General features: G+C 34.6%; 4 protein-coding genes and 1 pseudogene across 4 annotated transcripts; all 5 read right to left on the bottom strand.

Annotated features, from left to right (window-relative positions):
- Window positions 1-526: 526 nt before the first annotated feature.
- On the bottom strand, window positions 527-4,524 carry LOC131532244 (chemokine XC receptor 1). The gene is made up of 2 exons (XM_058763759.1): window positions 2,823-4,524; window positions 527-2,709 (listed from the first exon to the last, which is right to left on the bottom strand). Exon 2 carries the CDS (start codon window positions 2,699-2,701, stop codon window positions 1,760-1,762), a length of 942 nt encoding a protein of 313 aa, XP_058619742.1. The 5' UTR covers window positions 2,702-2,709; window positions 2,823-4,524; the 3' UTR covers window positions 527-1,759.
- Window positions 4,525-4,620: 96 nt separating this feature from the next.
- LOC131532411 (chemokine XC receptor 1-like) lies at window positions 4,621-6,550 on the bottom strand. The gene is made up of 2 exons (XM_058764039.1): window positions 6,208-6,550; window positions 4,621-5,775 (listed from the first exon to the last, which is right to left on the bottom strand). The coding sequence occupies exon 2, from the start codon at window positions 5,730-5,732 to the stop codon at window positions 4,806-4,808; it is 927 nt and encodes a 308-aa protein (XP_058620022.1). The 5' UTR covers window positions 5,733-5,775; window positions 6,208-6,550; the 3' UTR covers window positions 4,621-4,805.
- Window positions 6,551-8,348: 1,798 nt separating this feature from the next.
- LOC131532266 (chemokine XC receptor 1-like) lies at window positions 8,349-10,042 on the bottom strand (annotated as a pseudogene).
- Window positions 10,043-11,625: 1,583 nt separating this feature from the next.
- LOC131532572 (chemokine XC receptor 1-like) lies at window positions 11,626-12,516 on the bottom strand. Its single transcript, XM_058764346.1, has one exon. It carries the CDS (start codon window positions 12,514-12,516, stop codon window positions 11,626-11,628), a length of 891 nt encoding a protein of 296 aa, XP_058620329.1.
- Window positions 12,517-15,404: 2,888 nt separating this feature from the next.
- Window positions 15,405-18,003, bottom strand: LOC131532479 (chemokine XC receptor 1-like). The gene is made up of 2 exons (XM_058764164.1): window positions 17,782-18,003; window positions 15,405-17,332 (listed from the first exon to the last, which is right to left on the bottom strand). The coding sequence occupies exon 2, from the start codon at window positions 17,293-17,295 to the stop codon at window positions 16,369-16,371; it is 927 nt and encodes a 308-aa protein (XP_058620147.1). The 5' UTR covers window positions 17,296-17,332; window positions 17,782-18,003; the 3' UTR covers window positions 15,405-16,368.
- Window positions 18,004-20,871: the final 2,868 nt, after the last annotated feature.

Below are 20,871 nucleotides of genomic sequence, written 5' to 3' on the forward strand. Positions count from 1 at the left end.
AACTATGGAGAAATATTTTTTGCCTTGTAAAAGGTTCATGCTTGCTTAAAAATGAATCACAATCATTTTTTAATGTTTAATCAATTATATGATCTACTAATAATTATTGAAGATGTATGGTATAATGTAAGCTACCATTTAAAAATTTGTGGTTGATAAGTTATTATAATGTTTTTGAAAGAAGTCTTAAAAAGGCTGAATTTATTTGATTTAAAAAAAACATTTCAGTAAAAACAGAAATATTGTGAAATATTATTACAATTTAAAATAACTGTTTTCTATTTAAATATATTTTAAAATGTAATTTATTCCCATGATGCAAAGCTCATTTTTCAGCATTATTACTCCAGTCTTCAGTGTTATGTTATTCTCAGAAATCATTCTAATATGCTGATATGAATGTTGAAAATGGTTGCGCTTAATATTTTTGTGGAAACTAGTGATGCACCAATCGTGATTTTTCATGGCCGATACCGATTTCTGATTTTTTGTTTTCTTAAGCAACAAACAAGAAAGAATGAAAGTATACATAAACAAGATTTTTATTTGGTGTTTAACAGGGCAAACTGGCTTCTGGCTTTTGGCTATTGAAAACAATAACTGTAACCATCTGAAATTAAAGGCTGTAACGCACTGACATCAGCATTTAGCTTTTGTTTTTAAACTGGGCTGAATCTACATAAAACTGGCCTTAAATGAAAACATTAACTGTATGTAAAATTAAAAGCAACAACTGCATAGTTACAATCCAAACAACACAATCAACACACATTCAACAGTCTAAACAAGATGTTACTTAATCAGCATTCAGCATTTGTTTTCATTTTTTACATTTGGTGTAAAGAAAAAAGGTCTTTACCAGTGAAACTAAATAAAACCAAAGTAGGCTATATAAATAATTTTTTCCAAAATGTTAAATCAAATAATGTTTAGTGCAACGAGTAAAACAAAGATGCTAAAGCAGGTGCTTTTTAAATCAAATTAATTCAATGTAATTATGTAAAACTGACGTTTACTTCTGGCTTTTCAAAAGTGCATGCAAGTTAAAAAAAAATAAATAAAAAAAATCTTTACAAAAAGAAGTATTTCAGCTTTGTCACAAGTTGGTCTGTTTCGTTTCTCATCCAACACGTGAGAAGCTGAGCTGAACAACGGTTCACTGTCTACGCTTGTGCAGGGCATGGACCGATAACGCTCACGCAACTTCAGCGAGCGCAGGAAAGCGGCTCTTATTTGTGCGCCAGTAATGTACACCAACGGCTGTTCGCTTCTTGGTATCTGTTTTTCTGTGTTTGCTGTGCTTGTGCCAAATGACATGTTCGCGAATGATTACAATGTAGTGTGCACGCGGGAGCACTTTTGGAAAAATCGGCCGAAAAAATGACAAAAAAAAAGGGCCGGTTGCCGATCACGCATTATAAGCAAAAACCGTCCGGGTCCGATTTATGGCCGGTCAACCGGTGCATCCCTAGTGGAAACAGATACTTTCTTTTTTTTTTGTCGAAGTTCAAAAGAACAGCGTTTATTTCAAATAAACGAAAACGTTTATTTCGTTTATTTCAAATATTACGAAATCTTAACATTCGTAATATTATAAATATCTTTACTGTCACTTTTGATCAATTTAATGCATCTTTGTTGAATCAAGTATTAATTAAAAAAGAAAAAAAAAAGAAGCTGACCCCAAATTTTGAGTGTTAGTCTATATGATATGCATGGTGAGATTTGTTGCATTTAACAAACGCACCAAAAATTTATCTCAGGATGAGTCAGAATTGCTTTTTGAACACATTTTCTTCAATATTGTTTGTAAATGTTTCCGAAACTTTTCTCCAATTAGAGCATAAAGCACTGGGTTTAAGCCGCAATGTGAAAAAGCCAACAGCCGGCAAGTGTAAAATGCATAATCAAGACGAATGGATACATTACAGTCTACGAATGAAGACAAACCGTAATCCTGCATAATTCTCAAGAACATAACTATGTTGTATGGAGCCCACCCAATGAAGAATACCAGCCCAATGCAGAATATCAGTTTGATAGTCTTGAGTCGCCCCTTTGTTCGGGATCGTGCGATTGTCTGGAACATTCTAACGTGGCAAAATCCCATAATGCAAAATGCAATCAAGAAGAAAACATTTTGTGAATAAACGGTGGCATGTTTTCCTTGAATACTGTCAAATTCACAGTAAAGATTCTCTTCGTGTTCTAAGACTTGGCTATGAAGGGAGACTAACAGTGCAGCTGTTCCGCTCAACATCCATATGATAAATGGAGCAACTGAAAAGCATCTGCATCTCTCCCAGTCAGACAGAGGATGAACCACTGCCATGTAACGCTGAACGGTCATCAGAGTCAAGAACAACACGCTGCTGTAAAAACCGAGAGAGAACAGAAACTTCACAGCTTTGCAGCCAACCTCTCCAAACGTCCAACCCCAGACGAAGTACAAAGCCCAAAATGGAAGTCCAAAAGTGAACAGCAGATCTGACACGGCTAAATTGAAGATCAGGATGTTGATCAGCAATTTAAACTTCTCATACAGCACCAGGATGACCAAAACCAGCAGGTTACCAATGCAACTACACACAACCAGAAGAGCGAAGAAAACTGGAATAACAAAGTATCCAACTTTGACCACCTCTTCTTTGTGACATAGTTGGTCTTCTGGTTCTGAATACGCTGTATACTCTTCAGTCATGATGTTCTCTATAATCATATTAAATTTGTCTTTAGAATTATAATTATTGTATTTTATTAATATTAGATATTTCATTAAAACATGTATTTAATAAAATAATAATAAAGAAGAATCTTCTTACCTTAATTTTTGTCAGTTCTATTAGTACTAATATGACTCAAAACTGGCAAACTGAAACCTATTGGTAGAAAACTGCACCTCAAATTGAGGCTAATATTTAGTGACATGGATGTTTTGGAAGGGATATTGGAGTGTTTTTATGTTGAATGGGAGGGTTAAAGACACCTACTTCAAAACTCGTTTCTCTTTTCCGTTACAAACGTGAAATGAAAGTATCGTGTCCACAATGAAAGCAGTTGTTCTTTAAAGTGTTGTGGCAGTTCCTTAGTAACATTTTAAGGTAGTTTCCAGTTAATGGGAGTTTCAAAACAGTTGGTTTACATTACAGTATTCACATGATTCATTTCATTTGCATTATAATAAGTAAAACAGCATAGCTCTAGCCCTTGCTTTTGTTTCAAGTTTAAAATCAACAGTAGGACAGACTCATTAAATTTATGAGTTTATAAAATTATATTTTCAATCATGTATTTATTTCATAGGACTGCATTTAAAAAGTTGTAAAAGTATGTTGCTTTTAGGAAGCTGATAATGGTTGAAGGGATCTCGTGTAGAGTATGTATTCTACAAACATACTAATATTGTTGATTAACCTGTTAAAAATTACATGCAAAAAATAAGTTTGGTATGATCTCAAATCTTCCATTTTCCTGTTTATGTAGGTCAATGATGATGCTGTGCTTCCTTCCACAGACCACAATTTACACTGTCACGTGTGAGAAAAAGAAAAAAAATTTGTCATAACTACATTTGTATTTTACTGCACAAAAACAAAACTGCATAATCTGCATTTTCACAAACAGAAATGGTTTCGTTTACAGTCATTTTAGGTGGAAGTATTTGAGAAGTTCACGATACTTCATTCACAACATATTTTCCTTGAAAAACTGACTTGATTCTCTTGTGAGTTCAAATTAGAACATGCTTTTACACAAAGATAGCATTAAAAAAAAATGTGGTTTGCTTCAGATGTTCTTTGTAATTTGTTTAATAATTTGATCCCATGTGCAGCCAGATTCTTCAATCTTCAGTGTTTGTTTTCTTACACGTTTTTAAATTAATAATTCACCCAAAAATGAGAAATTGCTGACAATGTACCCACCCTCAAAATGTAGATGAGTTTGATTCTTCAACGGAACAGATTTGGAGAAGTGTAGCATTTCATCACTTGCTCATCAATGGATCCTCTGCAGTGAATGGGTGCCGTCAGAATGAGCGTCAAAAACATACAGCTGATAAAAACATCACAATAATCCACAAGTAATGCACACCACTCCAGTCCATCAGTTAACATCTTAAGTGAAAATCTGCATGTTTGTAAGAAACAAGTTCACCATTATTATATTTAACTTAGTATCATCATGTCTGATCATAATCCATAATAACGCTTCCTGCAGTGAAAAAGTCTATCCCCTGTTGTCCTCTCACATCAAAATCTACAGACATACTAGTTTAAAACCATTTTGGACCATTTTCGCTTGTAAAACAGTGCATATTTCTCTCCTGATTCAGAAAAGAAGACTTTTTCACTGGACAAGATAATGTTATTGATAGAGGACTTGTATTTTAGCAAGAAAGCAGCAGTTTGAAGTTAAAAATATCTTGATGGATTTCTTTCTTACAACCAAGCTTTTCACTTTGATGGACTGGAGTGGTGTGGATTATTGTGATGTTTTTATCAGCTGTTTGGACGCTCATTCTGACGGCACCCATTCACTGCAGAGGATCCATTGGTGAGCAATTGATGTAAAGCTAAATTTCTCCAAATCTGCTCTTATGAAAAAAACTAACTACTTCTACTACAAACTACAATCTACTTCTTGGATGGCCAGAAGGTGAGTACATTTTCAGCAAATTTCCATTTTCAGGTGAGCTATTCCTTTAAGCACTTAAAGTCTTTTTTCTCTAAAGTCTCTCTTATCTTACCAAGTGTAACAGAAATTCTGAATAGTTCTGAGACATATTTATTCATATACTTGAATCTTTAGACAAAACAAAACCTCCTTGAAATTTCTCGTAAAGTATTACAAAACTTTGCATCTACAAAAACTAAAATCGCTGGGTTTATGCAACAGTGGGAGAAAGCTAACATTCTGCAAGCATAATATGCATAGTCGAGTCTTATGCTTACTTCACAGTCTGTGAATGGATGGAAGGTCAAAGATTTTAAGAACATGACAATGTTATATGGAGCCCAACCGATAAAAAACAGCAGCACAATAAAAAAGGTTAGTCTAACAGTCCTGTGTCTCTTATTAATCTGTGATTTTGTGATCGTCCGAAGCATACTACCATAGCAGTAACCCATGATTACAAATGCAATGAAGAAAAAAGCATTTTGAAAATAAGCAGTGCTAGATTTCCATTCAACACTGCCATATTCACAGTATAGGCTGTCAGATTCTATCATGACTTTGCTATGAAGTGAACCGAGCAGTGAAACCGTTCCACTCAGGATCCAAACGATAAAAGGAGAGACTGAAAGGCCTCTGCATCTCTCCCAGTCGGACAGAGGATGAACCACCTCCATGTAACGCTGAACGGTCATCAGAGTCAAGAACAACACGCTGCTGTAAAAGCCAACATAGAAGAAAAACTTAACAGCTTTACAGCCAACCTCTCCAAATGTCCAACCAGAAATATAGTATGATGCCCAAAATGGAAGTCCAAAAGTGAACAGCAGATCTGACACAGCTAAATTGAGGATGAAGACGTTGGTCAGGCATCTGAGGCTTTTGTAGAGTGCAAGGATGACCAGAACTAGGATGTTACCGATGCAGCTCAATACAACCACTGCTGTGAAAAAGAGTGGAATGAGAATAGATCCGACTTTTACCACCTCCTCTTTGCGACACATCTGGTCTTCATAGTCATCGATGTAGTTGTAAATGTCAGTATACTCCTCAGTCATGTTGTTCTGCAGTCACAAACTGGCCAGAACAGATCTTTGTACACTGGAAAAATAAGTACTTTGAAACAATGTTCACTTATAGAATTTCCTTGTAAAGTTTAGAAGTAATTACAAAGAAATGCACTGTAAAAAAAAAAAAGTTGAGCCAACTTAAAATTTTAAAGCAACCAGCTTCAGCAGATTTTTGAGTTTTCTCAACTTGTCGTTTTAAGTTTATACAACAAAAATTTGATAATCTCCCACAAAAATAAGTTGAGCAAACTCAAAAATCTGCTGAAGAAATTCGCTCAACTTTTCTTTTTTTTTTTACAGTGTGGTAAGTTACACTGATTTCTTGTAAAACATGGTCTAGTAATCTTTGTTTTACTTACAACTTCAAAAAAGTATTTTTTATAGTATAGAGATTAATTAATACAAACATTAAGACAGTCTCTAGGGAAAAAGTGAAGTTATAATGAATATATAAATGACTTACCTGAATTCTTGACTATCTTGATCTTGTAGAGCACAGTTATGATCAGAACAGCTCATTAACTGATCAATGCAGACAACCACAATCTCTAGTATAAAATCAACTGGAATTTCATGAACTATATTTTTAGATCAACCAGCTATGATAACTGCAGGTTGTGTGAATGTACCATATCAATTAATTAAAAAGAGCAGCATTATTGTTCTGGTGATTTCTGAGAGATGTTTGTATGATAACGGTAAATAACATACATCCCTCAAACCTCAGACTATAAATCCTTTCATCTCACATGCACAGAGGAAGCTGAAGTGGCTTTGTGATCTTTGCACTTGAAGTAACAGCTCTACTAAGAGGTAACAATACAATAGAAAAGTCACCTGCTTTCTCATGAGCAAAATACCCAAATGATGTGTGTGATCATATGTCTAGCTTCATAAAAGTCACATGCACTCAAGTTTTCCAAGAAAACAAGTGTTGCAATCAAAAGTCATTTGGTTTGTAACTTCATTTGCTATTATACTGGGGGGAAATGGAGTAGCATTTACTTGATAAAAGATAGGGAACACATTTTCTTTAACATTGTGAAGTGCTCGCATATTGTACATTTAGCTACTTTTGACCTTTATAAACATAATTGCATTTACTTAAACAAATGTGAGATATGCACTGTGACTCTGAACTCAAATGTGCATTTCTACCCAGACAGATGCTGTCCCCATAGCCTTGTCCTCTGTAGAGCGAAACTGAGCCTACTCCGTGACACCAAAGTACATTGATGGACATAAACATTCTTTATAACACGGTTAGGTTTCTAGATAACGCTTTCAAAGCATGGCTCTTTATGGAACTTTATAAAAAGGGTTAAAAAAGGGCTCCACAAGTGTTTACACTTGGCGTTTATATGTGAAATGTATCTGGACGTTGTCCACATAATAGAAAAGTATTTTAATTGGAGTCTTGTCTAAAGAGTGTGTCCTGGTCCATGGTACTCGAGGATGCATTGTGATTGGATCTCAGTGTGACGTAAACACAGTCTAACCATCATATCTGCATTCACAGATTGAGGTCATAAATCCCCGCCTACTCTCTCTGAGGGCTGTCAGAAAATAATGAAGGGACGTACTTTTGACAAGAAATGTATTTGAACCTGACAGTGAGCGTCTATGTTTAAAACTGTTTATTCAGACTTACATGATTTACCCTGTGTCATCTTTTTTTTTCCATTGTGCAAGATTATTTAAATGAGGCCATTCCTTTAAGGAACCAACTTTTATTTATTTATTTTTAAATCGCAATTTGTCATCATATTAAGTAGAACAAATCAGAAATTAAAATATTGTAAATAACATCAAAACGGTTAATAGTTCTGAGACGTGATACATTATAGACTTGTATCTTTAAAATCTTCCTGGGATTGTTCAAAATGATTACGTAAACTTGCATCTACAAAAACTACACTGTTAGACATTTCTGTAATTTCCACAGTTATTTACTGTATATCACCCAGTGTAATACTGCAAATTCCCTTTACAGTAAATAACTGTAATACCCTTTGCATCATTGGAATTTTCTGTGACATCAGACCTCACATACAGAGACTTACTGTATTTTTAAAATTGCTGTATACTACTGTATTTGCTTTAACGGCTTTTTTGGCGCCATTCTATTGAGGTTGTTTTATTTTCCTAATTTCTTACATTTGGATTGACACGATTTGCCCTGCACCATGTCTACAACGCCACAACAGCTTGGGACTGAGTACATCTGTATGGCAGAAATATACTGGGACATCACTTTACTGTCCGCATCCACTGTAGATGGTAACGTTATATATAATAGGTTCTATATTGTCTTTTCTCGAGTCCCGCCGCGCCACTCGCATCGAAGACACGGAAGCAGTGCGGCAGTTTACTATGGTGAGAGGTTTGTGTATATGAGGTTTGCCTTTTAAAAGTGTGGCATTTCTACTTCTTGTTTTTCAGAGAAGACATTTCTGACACTAACAAAGTGGATGGTGGCCACGTTTTGGAGCAGCACCTGGGTTTTGCAGATGGCTATGTATTCTTTGGCTGCTTGTCTTTTTTCCTCATTATGTTTCTGTTGCCTAACGATTCTTTGTGAGGATGAATCCAGAGGATACAACATTAGCACTGCAAAACGTCCTAAGACAGGAGAAATGGTGAAGATGCACTGTTCCAGCATTGGAAGACTGTATTTTTAAGTGTTGTACATGCAATGTTTTAAATAAAGCATTTTATATTTTGTAATTATTGTGTCTGTTTTAATTGAATGCCAGAAGTACTTATGTAGAGTAAAATAAAATGAATTCTATATAAAAATTAATGAAATCTATATTCAAATGAATAAATTACAGTAGTATTCTGATTAATTGGATTTTTTTGGGGGTTAAGTTTGCAACTGTAAATCAAATACAGTTTGCTACTGTACATCTTAATTACAGTAACTTATTGGCAACAATGTTGCCAGTAAGTTACTGTAAAAACCCTTTGAAATGTCTAACAGTGTAAAATCGCTGTGTTTATGCAACAGTGTGAGAAAGCTAACATGTGAGTTAACTAATGTGTCAACTCTGTGATGATGAATGGATGTGAATGGATGGTCAGTCAAAGATTTTAATAACAGGACAATGTTATATGGAGCCCAACCAATAAAAAACACCAGCACGATAACAAATGTTAATCTAACAGTGATTTTGTGATCATCTGAAGCATTTTGCCATGACAAAAAAAACATGATTAGAAATGCAATGAAGAAAAAAGGCATTTTGAAAATAAACAATGCCAGATTTCCATTCAACACTGCCATATTCACAGTATAGGCTGTCAGATTCTGTCATGACTTTGCTATGAAGTGAACCGAGCAGTGCAACCGTTCCACTCAGGATCCAAACGATGAAAGGAGCGACTGAAAACATCTGCATCTCTCCCAGTCGGACAGAGGATGAACCACTGCCATGTAACGCTGAACAGTCATCAGAGTCAAGAACAACACGCTGCTGTAAAAACCGACATCAAACAGAAACTTCATAGCTTTACAGCCATCCTTTCCAAATATCGAGCCCCAGATGTAGTCCAAGCCCAAACACAGAAGTCGAAAAGTAAACAGCAGATTTAACACGGCTAAACTGCGGTTGAAAACATTAGTCAGGAATTTCAGGCTTTTGAAGAGTGCCAGGAAAACCAGAACTATATGTTACAGATGCAGCTCAACACAACCATATAGCAATGGATCCGACTTTCGCCATGCACTTCCTCTTTGAGACACAACAGTTCTTCATAGTATTTGTTGTAGTAGTCAGGGTATATTGTATATTCCTCTGTCATGTTGCTCTGCAGCTGCAAACTGGCCAGATCAGTTTTGTCCAGGTTCAAATCTTTGGTATTTGTACACTGAAAAAACAAACAAACAAACTTTGAAATAATTTTCAGAACAATTTGCTTGAAAATTAATTACAAAGAAATGTTGTTACACGTTGATTTAAATGCAATTTTTTTTTTTACTCAGAAGGACTGAAGTCGTATTTTCTTGTAAAACATACTCCAGTAATCTGTTTTATTTACAACTTCGAAAAATATTTTTTGTACAGTAGAAAGGGATGTGTTTGAGAGACATTAATACAATACAAACAATACAGTCTCTGGGGAAAAAGTGAAGTTATAACATTCAGTTTGAATAACTTAGTCAAATAATCTTAGTCAAATGAATATATACATGGCTTACCTGAATTCTTGACTATCTTGATCTTGTAGAGCACAGTGATGATCAGAACAGCTCATTAACGGATCACTGCAGACAACCACAATCTCTACACTGTAAAAAAAAAAAAAAAAGTTGAGCCAACTTAGAATTTTAAGGCAACCAGCTTCAGCAGATTTTTGAGTTTTCTCAACTTGTTGTTTTAAGTTTATGCTACAAAAAATTTGAGAATCTCCCACAAAAATAAGTTGAGCAAACTCAAAAATCTGCTGAAGCTGGTTGCCTTAAAATTCTAAGTTGGCTCAACTTTTTTTACAGTGTAGTATAAAATCAACTGGAATTTCAGGAACTATGTTAATAGATCTGAGAAGCTGATAAGACTGAGGTTTATAAGAACATACCCAATCAATGAATTAAAAAGGAGAATTTCAAGTGATGTTTGTATGTTGGGTAACACATCCCCCTCAAACCTCAGACTCTAAAACTTTTCATTTCACACGATCAGAGGAAGCTGAAGTGGTTTTGTAAAATTTACACTAGAAGTAACTGCTCTGCTTAAACCATTTCCTAATGACAGATGAGGCAACAAATACTACAGGAAAATCACCTGCTTTCTCACCAGCAAGACCCAAGCAATGTCATATGTGTCTTCTCCTAACTTCACAAGAGAGTCACATGTGGTTAAATTGTCCAAGAAAACTAATTTTGCAATCAAAAGTCATAGCCATTTGGTTTGCAGCTTCATTTGCTGTCCAGCAGGCACTTTGATATAAATTTGATGTCAAATTTTAGTGAAGATCTGATCAAGATTCAAGACATCATTTCAAATTCAGTTCACAGCAACATCTTCAGTGGTAATTGGGAGAAAATTCTGATTCTGATTCTGAAAATAGGAAGTTAATCCCACACTGAAACAGGTTTAATGTATATTTATAGGCAATATGTTTGATGTTCAATTTACATCAAATCAACCTCATGGCAAGTTTTTGATGGCAGTTTTATTTGCATATTTGACCTGTTTTTTGACATCAATGGTCTTAACATCAATTGTCCACTGGGTATTATACTAGGAAAAATTGAGTAGGATTTACTTGACAAACAATTCGTCTCCTCCACATTATTTTTGTTTTCTTTGCGTACAAAAAGTATTCTCGTAGCTTCATAAAATTACGGTTGGACCCCTGATGTCACATGGATTATTTTACCGATCTCCTTGTTACGTTTCTGGACCTTGATTGTGGTAGTTACATTACTGTCAATGGGAGGATCAGAGAGCTCTGAGATTTCATCAAAAATATCTTAATTTGTGTTCCGAAGATGACCGGAGGTCGTACGGGTTTATAACGACACAAGGGTGAGTAATTAATGACAGAATTTTCATTTTTGGGTGAACTACACTCTTAAATATAAAGGTGCTTCACGATACCATAGAAGAACCTTTTTGTCTAAATGGTTCCATAAAGAACCTTTAACATCTGAAGAACTTTTCTGTTTCACAAAAGGTTCTTTGTGGAGAAAGAAGGTTCTTCAGATTATAAAAAAGGTAAGGAAGAGATGGTTCTTTAAAGAACCTTTGACTGTGAATGGTTCTTTGTGGAACCAAAAATGGTTCTTCTATGGCATCGCTTGAAGAACCTTCTGAAGCACCTTTATTTTTAAGAGTGGATGCTTTTAAATCTTTACACAAAACCTTCTTGGAATTGCTCATAAACTATTACGGAACCTTCCATCTACAAAAACTAAAAACGCAACAGTGTGCACATAACACTGTGTAACAGCTAAAATCCGGCATGCATAATATTCAGCATAGTCGAGTCTTATGCTTACTTCACAGTCTGTGAATGGATGGAAGGTCAAAGATTTTAAGAACATGACAATGTTATATGGAGCCCAACCGATAAAAAACACCAGCACGATAAAAAAGGTTAGTCTAACACTCTTGTGTCTCTTATTAGTCTGTGATTTTGTGATCATCTGATGTATTTTGCCATAGCAAAAAAACATGGTTATGAAAACAATGAAGAAAAAAGCACTTTGAAAATAAGCAATGCCAGATTTCCATTCAACATTGCCATATTCACAATATTTACTGTCAGATTCTATCATGACTTTGCTATGAAGTGAACCGAGCAGTGAAACCGTTCCACTCAGGATCCAAACGATGAAAGGAGAGACTGAAAGGCCTCTGCATCTCTCCCAGTCGGACAGAGGATGAACCACCTCCATGTAACGCTGAACGGTCATCAGAGTCAAGAACAACACGCTGCTGTAAAAGCCGACATAGAAGAGAAACTTAACAGCTTTACAGCCAACCTCTCCAAATGTCCAACCCCAGTAGTATGAGGCATGAAACAGAAGTCCAAAAGTGAACAGCAGATTTGACACAGCTAAATTGAGGAAAAAAACACTGGTCAGGGATCTGAGTTTCTCGTAGAGTGCAAGGAAAACCAGAACGAGGATGTCACAGATGCAGCTCAGCACAACCACTGAGATGAAAAGGAGTGGAATAGATGCGTCTCTCACCCCCACCTCTTTACGACACAACCGGTCTTCATAGTCTATGACATAGTCGTATGTTGTATTCTCATCAGTCATGTTTTGCAGTTGCAAACTGGCCAGATGCTCTTTGTACAAATAAAACAAACACACAAACAAAAAAATTTTCACTTCACTTTAAAATGCTTGTAATTTTCTGAAATAATTGCAAAGAAATGGCAAGTAGGACAACGAATTAAACATTAAATTTGTCCGCAGAAAGACTGAAATACCATTTTCTTGTAAAACACACTCTTTGTATTCTTTACATCGTACAATCATTTTTTTGCAGTGTATACAGAAAAAAATGCAACTCAGTAAAATAGTATTTTCTTGTAAAACATACTTTTTACTTATATTATATTAAATAATTTTGACAGTATAGAGGATGTGTATGGAAAAATATTAACACAATCTCTGCCTTTTCATCAGGGGAGAATAGAAGTTATAGCAATTAATTTAACCTGAATAACGTAGTCAAATGAAATGACTTACCTGAATTCTTTGATCTTGTAGAGCTCATTAACTGATCACTGCAGACGACCACAATCTCTAGTATAAAATCAACTGGAATTTCATGAACTGTTAGTAACTGCAAGTTATAAGAACGTACCCAATCAATGAATTTAAAAACAGCATTACTGTTCTGGTGATTTCTGATAGATGTTTGTATGATGGGTAAGCAAATAAATAAATCCTCCTCAAACCTCAGACTCTAAATCTTTTGACCTCACACGATCAGAGGAAGCTGAAGTGGCTTTGTGATCTTTACACTAGAAGTAACTGCTCTGCTTAAACCATTTCCTAATGACAGACGAGGCAACAAATACTACAGGAAAATCACCTGCGTTCTCACCAGCAGAAGACCCAAAGACTGTCTGCTCTTCTCTGCATTAATAACGATGCATTTGTTGGAGAGGTTCTTTCATTCCATACTTTCAAGTATATTTTATATGCAAAATGAGAACTTCACCAAACACAAAAAGAAGAACACTGATTATAATTTAGAACATGTTTTCTCACAACTGAATGCTTTGGTAACACTTTACAATACGGTGACACTAATATGCATTAATTCATGCTTAACAAATGCACAGATAATCATGAGTTAATGTATAACTCATGAAGAACTAAACCATTTATTAACAATTACTGCATCAGCAACAAATGAACATTCGATATGATTCATAGAGTAAGTAATCAATAAATTGTTATCAGTTAAATGCGTCATAATATATTAACTACCTAATAACTTATTTTATTAACTAATGAAGTAAATTCATATGTTAATTACCACATTAGGTCGAAGCCATGCCTTTAAACTTCCAGTTGTCTGACAAGTAAAGTCATAACATAATGATACCCATGCAAATCATTAGCTAATGATTAATTAAAGCAGACAACTGGAAGTTTAAAGCATGGCTTCGACCCAATGTGGTAATTAACATACACTGTAAAAAAAAAAAAAAAAAAGTTGAGCCAACTTAAAATTTTAAGGCAACCAGCTTCAGCAGATTTGTGAGTTTGCTCAACTTATTTTTGTGGGAGATTCTCAAATTTTTGTTGTATAAACTTAAAACGACAAGTTGAGAAAACTCAAAAATCTGCTGAAGCTGGTTGCCTTAAAAATTTAAGTTGGCTCAACTTTTTCTTTTTTTTTTTACAGTGTATGAATTTACTTCATTAGTTAATAAAATAAGTTATTAGGTAGTTAAGGACGCATTTAACTGATAACAATTTATCGATTAATCTTTGAATCATATTGAATGTTCATTTGTTGCTGATGCCGTAATCATTAATAAATGGTTTAGTTCATCATGAGTTATACATTAACTCATGATTATCTGTGCATTAGTTAAGCATTATTTAATGCATATTTGTGCACTCGTATTGTAAAGTGTTACCAATGCTTTTGAATATTAGTCTTCTCTTCTCTAGCATCATAAGAGTCGCATGTGCTCAAAATTTCCAATAAATAGCAACAAATTGTGCAAAAGTCATCGTGATTTGAATCATAACTTCATTTGCAATTTGCAAATGTCTCAAATAATTACAAAGAAACAGATGGTAACATTTAACTAGAAATCAATTTTTTACGTTTTAGTTAAGGCATCACAAAGTTAAACATTGGCTCATTCAGATTTAGAGACAGCATGGTTTATTTTACACTCATTTTCCCCACTAATTCCTTTGCTGGAAAACAGACAGAACATCTTCAGTAACTCGAGGCAGAATTTCTGAGGATATAAACCTGATTGGATGTAAAACTTGCATAGGTTTTCGGGTAGAATATATGATACTGTGGAAGCTAAATCATTTTCTGACTGTTGATCTTCCCTGCTATAAGTTGAGAAGGTTAATTATTTCACTAAAAAGAGGTTCTTTACACTTAGTAACAGTTCTATTTAGAACCTTAAGAACCATGTTTTTGTGTGTGTTAGAATGTAGGGTTATTTTCCCGCCTTTTTGTTTTGTAAATCTGTAACTATCAAAAATTATTTCAAGGCCACCTCATTACTGATTTTCTGGAGCTCAACCATCCAGCTAGACAGACTATAAATGTCAACTTGTAACCGGTATCATATATCATATATAGTCATGTCTCTTATTTTGTTAAACAGAATATGTAAGTTTGATCAACTCTGTTCAGTCAATGATACTTCTCTCAGTGACAGAGATATTAATATTTCTGATCCATATTGTTAGTTTTATAGTTATTACTTGGGTTTCTGTATAAACATGCCCAGTGTTACAGGTTGTGGTTGTGGCGTGAGCAAACTTAAATCAAAATAAATGACGAGAGAATAAAACGGCTTCAACGCACTTTTCCCTTTATTACTTAGTAAACATCTAGAACGGACAAAAACAAATGGAGAACTGAAGGCTTTTAAAGAAACAGGAACAAAAGAGCAAACAACATAATTAAACTCAGGTGGGGACAATGAAACGATAATTAATGAGGACAGGAACTAAACCAAATAAGGAAAACGGGGACTAGGACAGGCAGACACGTTACACCCAGTGACACAAAAACATCAAAGTTATCTAATAACTTTTCCTCCCCGACTTTTTTCTTTTAATAACACTGTAAAGTGCTTACTGTTCGTTCACAATAGCTACTTTTGGCCTCCATAAACATAATTGCTTTTACTTGAATGTAAGAGGCGCACTGTGTCCCTTTTAAAGGTTCTTCATAGAACCATAGATGCCAATAAAGCTTTATTTTTAAGAGTGCGAAATGGCAGATGATTCATAAACTGGACTCATACTTTATGCTCATGCAGTATATTTTACTCTGCATTATCCATTAAATAAACCGTACAAGCAGTGACATAAACATGAAGGTCGTAATACATGGAAGAAGGAAAATAGATATCATTTAATTTCATGTGGAAATATTTTCTGCATTAATGGCGACACATTTGTTAGTTTGGTTCTTCTATTATGTAGTCTCAGTTATATTTATACTTACAAAAAAAAAAAAAAAAAAAGACAACTTCAACCACAAAAAGGAAGGAAAGGAAAGGAAAGGACATGAAGTGTGGCCAAGTATGGTGACCCATACTCGGAATTTGTGCTCTGCATTTAATCCAAGTGCACACATACCTGAAGCAGTGGGCAGCCACTCTCTCTGATGGCTGTCAGAGAATAATGGAGGGACGCAGTTTTGACAAGAAATGTATTTGAACCTGACAGTAAGCATCAATATAAAACTGTTTATTTAGACATACATGATTTACCCTGTGTGTCATCTTCCATTTTCATTGTGCATCATTATGTGAACGAGGTTATTCCTTTAAGGAATCAAATTTATTTATTTATTTATTTTTTATCTCAAGTCTCTCTTATCTTACCAAGTAGAACAAATCAAAATAATTAATAGTTCTGAGACATTTTTCATTATTCGTAGACTTAAATCTTTTCATGAAACCTTCTTGGAATTGCTCGTAAACTATTATGGAACCTTGCATCTACAAAAACTAAAAACACAATAGTGTTTATGTAACAGCGTGTAACAGCTAAAATTCGGCATGCATAATATTCAGCATAGTCCAGCCTTTTTTTTACTTCACAGTTTGTGAACGGCTCTGTGGTAAAAGATTTTAAGAACATGACAATGTTATATGGAGCCCAACCGATAAAAAACACCAGCACGATAAAAAAGGTTAGTCTAACAGTCTTGTGTCTCGTATTAGTCTGTGATTTTATAATAGTGAGAAGCATTCTGGCATAGCAGTAACCCATGATTACAAATGCAATGATAAAAAAAGCATTTTGAAAATAAGCAATGCTAGATTTCCATTCAACACTGCCATATTCACAGTATAGGCTGCCAGATTCTGTCATGACTTTGCTATGAAGTGAACCGAGCAGTGCAACCGTTCCACTCAGGATCCAAACGATGAAAGGAGAGACTGAAAGGCATCTGCATCTCTCCCAGTCGGACAGAGGATGAACCACCTCCATGTAACACTGAACGGTCATCAGAGTCAAGAACAACACGCTGCTGTAAAAGCCGACATAGAAGAGAAACTTAACGGCTTTACAGCCAACCTCTCCAAATACCCAACCAGAGGTGTAATATGTGGCCCAAAATGGCAGTCCAGAAGTGAACAGCAGATCTGACACAGATAAATTGAGGATGAAGACGTTGGTCAGGCATCTAAGGCTTTTGTAGAGTGCAAGGATGACCAGAACGAGGATGTTACCGATGCAGCTCCACACAACCACTGCTGTGAAAAGGAGTGGAACGGATGCGTCTTTCACCCCCACCTCTTTACGACACAGCTGGTCTTCATAGTATGGGTCATAGTAGTATGTTGTATTCTCATCAGTCATGTTGCTGATTTGATTTGTCCAGGTTTAATTCTTTGCTCTTTGTACAATGAAAAAAACAAAAAAAAAAAACTAAATAATTGCAAAGAAATGGCAAGTAAGATATTGCATTAAACATTAAATTTGTACGTAGAAAGACTGAAACAGTATTTTCTTGTAAAACACACTCCAGTAATCTTTCTTTTCTTTACGTCGAACAATCATTTTTTGCAGTGTACACAGAAAAAAAAAACATTTTTACTCAGAAATTACTTATAATTACAAAGAAACATCAAGTTACAAACTAAATTAAACACTAATTTTTTAAAGAAGAAAAGATGAAATAGTATTTTCTTGTAAAACATACTTTTTACTTCGAAAAATAATTTTGACAGTATAGAGGATGTGTATGGAAAGATATTAACACAATCTCTGCCTTTTCATCAGGGGAGAATAGAAGTTATAGCAATTAATTTAACCTGAATAACGTAGTCAAATGAAATGACTTACCTGAATTCTTTGATCTTGTAGAGCTCATTAACTGATCACTGCAGACGACCACAATCTCTAGTATAAAATCAACTGGAATTTCATGAACTGTTAGTAACTGCAAGTTATAAGAACGTACCCAATCAATGAATTTAAAAAAACAGCATTACTGTTCTGGTGATTTCTGATAGATGTTTGTATGATGGGTAAGCAAATAAATAAATCCTCCCTCAAACCTCAGACTCTAAATCTTTTGACCTCACACGATCAGAGGAAGCTGAAGTGGCTTTGTGATCTTTACACTAGAAGTAACTGCTCTGCTTAAACCATTTCCTAATGACAGACGAGGCAACAAATACTACAGGAAAATCACCTGCGTTCTCACCAGCAGAAGACCCAAAGACTGTCTGCTCTTCTCTGCATTAATAACGATGCATTTGTTGGAGAGGTTCTTTCATTCCATACTTTCAAGTATATTTTTATATGCAAAAATGAGAACTTCACCAAACACAAAAAAGAAGAACACTGATTATAATTTAGAACATGTTTTTCTCACAACTGAATGCTTTGGTAACACTTTACAATACGGTGACACTAATATGCATTAATTCATGCTTAACAAATGCACAGATAATCATGAGTTAATGTATAACTCATGAAGAACTAAACCATTTATTAACAATTACTGCATCAGCAACAAATGAACATTCGATATGATTCATAGAGTAAGTAATCAATAAATTGTTATCAGTTAAATGCGTCATAATATATTAACTACCTAATAACTTATTTTATTAACTAATGAAGTAAATTCATATGTTAATTACCACATTGGGTCGAAGCCATGCCTTTAAACTTCCAGTTGTCTGACAAGTAAAGTCATAACATAATGATACCCATGCAAATCATTAGCTAATGATTAATTAAAGCAGACAACTGGAAGTTTAAAGCATGGCTTCGACCCAATGTATACACTATAAAAAAAAAAAAAAAAAAAGTTGAGCCAACTTAAAATTTTAAGGCAACCAGCTTCAGCAGATTTGTGAGTTTGCTCAACTTATTTTTGTGGGAGATTCTCAAATTTTTGTTGTATAAACTTAAAACGACAAGTTGAGAAAACTCAAAAATCTGCTGAAGCTGGTTGCCTTAAAAATTTAAGTTGGCTCAACTTTTTCTTTTTTTTTACAGTGTATGAATTTACTTCATTAGTTAATAAAATAAGTTATTAGGTAGTTAATATATTATGACGCATTTAACTGATAACAATTTATCGATTAATCTTTGAATCATATTGAATGTTCATTTGTTGCTGATGCCGTAATCATTAATAAATGGTTTAGTTCATCATGAGTTATACATTAACTCATGATTATCTGTGCATTAGTTAAGCATTATTTAATGCATATTTGTGCACTCGTATTGTAAAGTGTTACCAATGCTTTTGAATATTAGTCTTCTCTTCTCTAGCATCATAAGAGTCGCATGTGCTCAAAATTTCCAATAAATAGCAACAAATTGTGCAAAAGTCATCGTGATTTGAATCATAACTTCATTTGCAATTTGCAAATGTCTCAAATAATTACAAAGAAGCAGATGGTAACATTTAACTAGAAATCAATTTTTTACGTTTTAGTTAAGGCATCACAAAGTTAAACATTGGCTCATTCAGATTTAGAGACAGCATGGTTTATTTTACACTCATTTTCCCCACTAATTCCTTTGCTGGAAAACAGACAGAACATCTTCAGTAACTCGAGGCAGAATTTCTGAGGATATAAACCTGATTGGATGTAAAACTTGCATAGGTTTTCGGGTAGAATATATGATACTGTGGAAGCTAAATCATTTTCTGACTGTTGATCTTCCCTGCTATAAGTTGAGAAGGTTAATTATTTCACTAAAAAGAGGTTCTTTACACTTAGTAACAGTTCTATTTAGAACCTTAAGAACCATGTTTTTGTGTGTGTTAGAATGTAGGGTTATTTTCCCCGCCTTTTTGTTTTGTAAATCTGTAACTATCAAAAAATTATTTCAAGGCCACCTCATTACTGATTTTCTGGAGCTCAACCATCCAGCTAGACAGACTATAAATGTCAACTTGTAACCGGTATCATATATCATATATAGTCATGTCTCTTATTTTGTTAAACAGAATATGTAAGTTTGATCAACTCTGTTCAGTCAATGATACTTCTCTCAGTGACAGAGATATTAATATTTCTGATCCATATTGTTAGTTTTATAGTTATTACTTGGGTTTCTGTATAAACATGCCCAGTGTTACAGGTTGTGGTTGTGGCGTGAGCAAACTTAAATCAAAATAAATGACGAGAGAATAAAACGGCTTCAACGCACTTTTCCCTTTATTACTTAGTAAACATCTAGAACGGACAAAAACAAATGGAGAACTGAAGGCTTTTAAAGAAACAGGAACAAAAGAGCAAACAACATAATTAAACTCAGGTGGGGACAATGAAACGATAATTAATGAGGACAGGAACTAAACCAAATAAGGAAAACGGGACTAGGACAGGCAGACACGTTACACCCAGTGACACAAAAACATCAAAGTTATCTAATAACTTTTCCTCCCCGACTTTTTTCTTTTAATAACACTGTAAAGTGCTTACTGTTCGTTCACAATAGCTACTTTTGGCCTCCATAAACATAATTGCTTTTACTTGAATGTAAGAGGCGCACTGTGTCCCTTTTAAAGGTTCTTCATAGAACCATAGATGCCAATAAAGCTTTATTTTTAAGAGTGCGAAATGGCAGATGATTCATAAACTGGACTCATACTTTATGCTCATGCAGTATATTTTACTCTGCATTATCCATTTAATAAACCGTACAAGCAGTGACATAAACATGAAGGTCGTAATACATGGAAGAAGGAAAATAGATATCATTTAATTTCATGTGGAAATATTTTCTGCATTAATGGCGACACATTTGTTAGTTTGGTTCTTCTATTATGTAGTCTCAGTTATATTTATACTTACAAAAAAAAAAAAAAAAGACAACTTCAACCACAAAAAGGAAGGAAAGGAAAGGAAAGGACATGAAGTGTGGCCAAGTATGGTGACCCATACTCGGAATTTGTGCTCTGCA

Source organism: Onychostoma macrolepis, chromosome 23, assembly GCF_012432095.1.
Source record: "Onychostoma macrolepis isolate SWU-2019 chromosome 23, ASM1243209v1, whole genome shotgun sequence".
Lineage (NCBI taxonomy): Eukaryota > Metazoa > Chordata > Actinopteri > Cypriniformes > Cyprinidae > Onychostoma > Onychostoma macrolepis.

Bases quoted from the DNA above. Each gene is read 5' to 3' on its own strand.
- LOC131532244 (XM_058763759.1), bottom strand. From the start codon at position 2,701: ATGACTGAAGAGTATACAGCGTATTCAGAACCAGAAGACCAACTATGT.
- LOC131532411 (XM_058764039.1), bottom strand. From the start codon at position 5,732: ATGACTGAGGAGTATACTGACATTTACAACTACATCGATGACTATGAA.
- LOC131532572 (XM_058764346.1), bottom strand. From the start codon at position 12,516: ATGACTGATGAGAATACAACATACGACTATGTCATAGACTATGAAGAC.
- LOC131532479 (XM_058764164.1), bottom strand. From the start codon at position 17,295: ATGACTGATGAGAATACAACATACTACTATGACCCATACTATGAAGAC.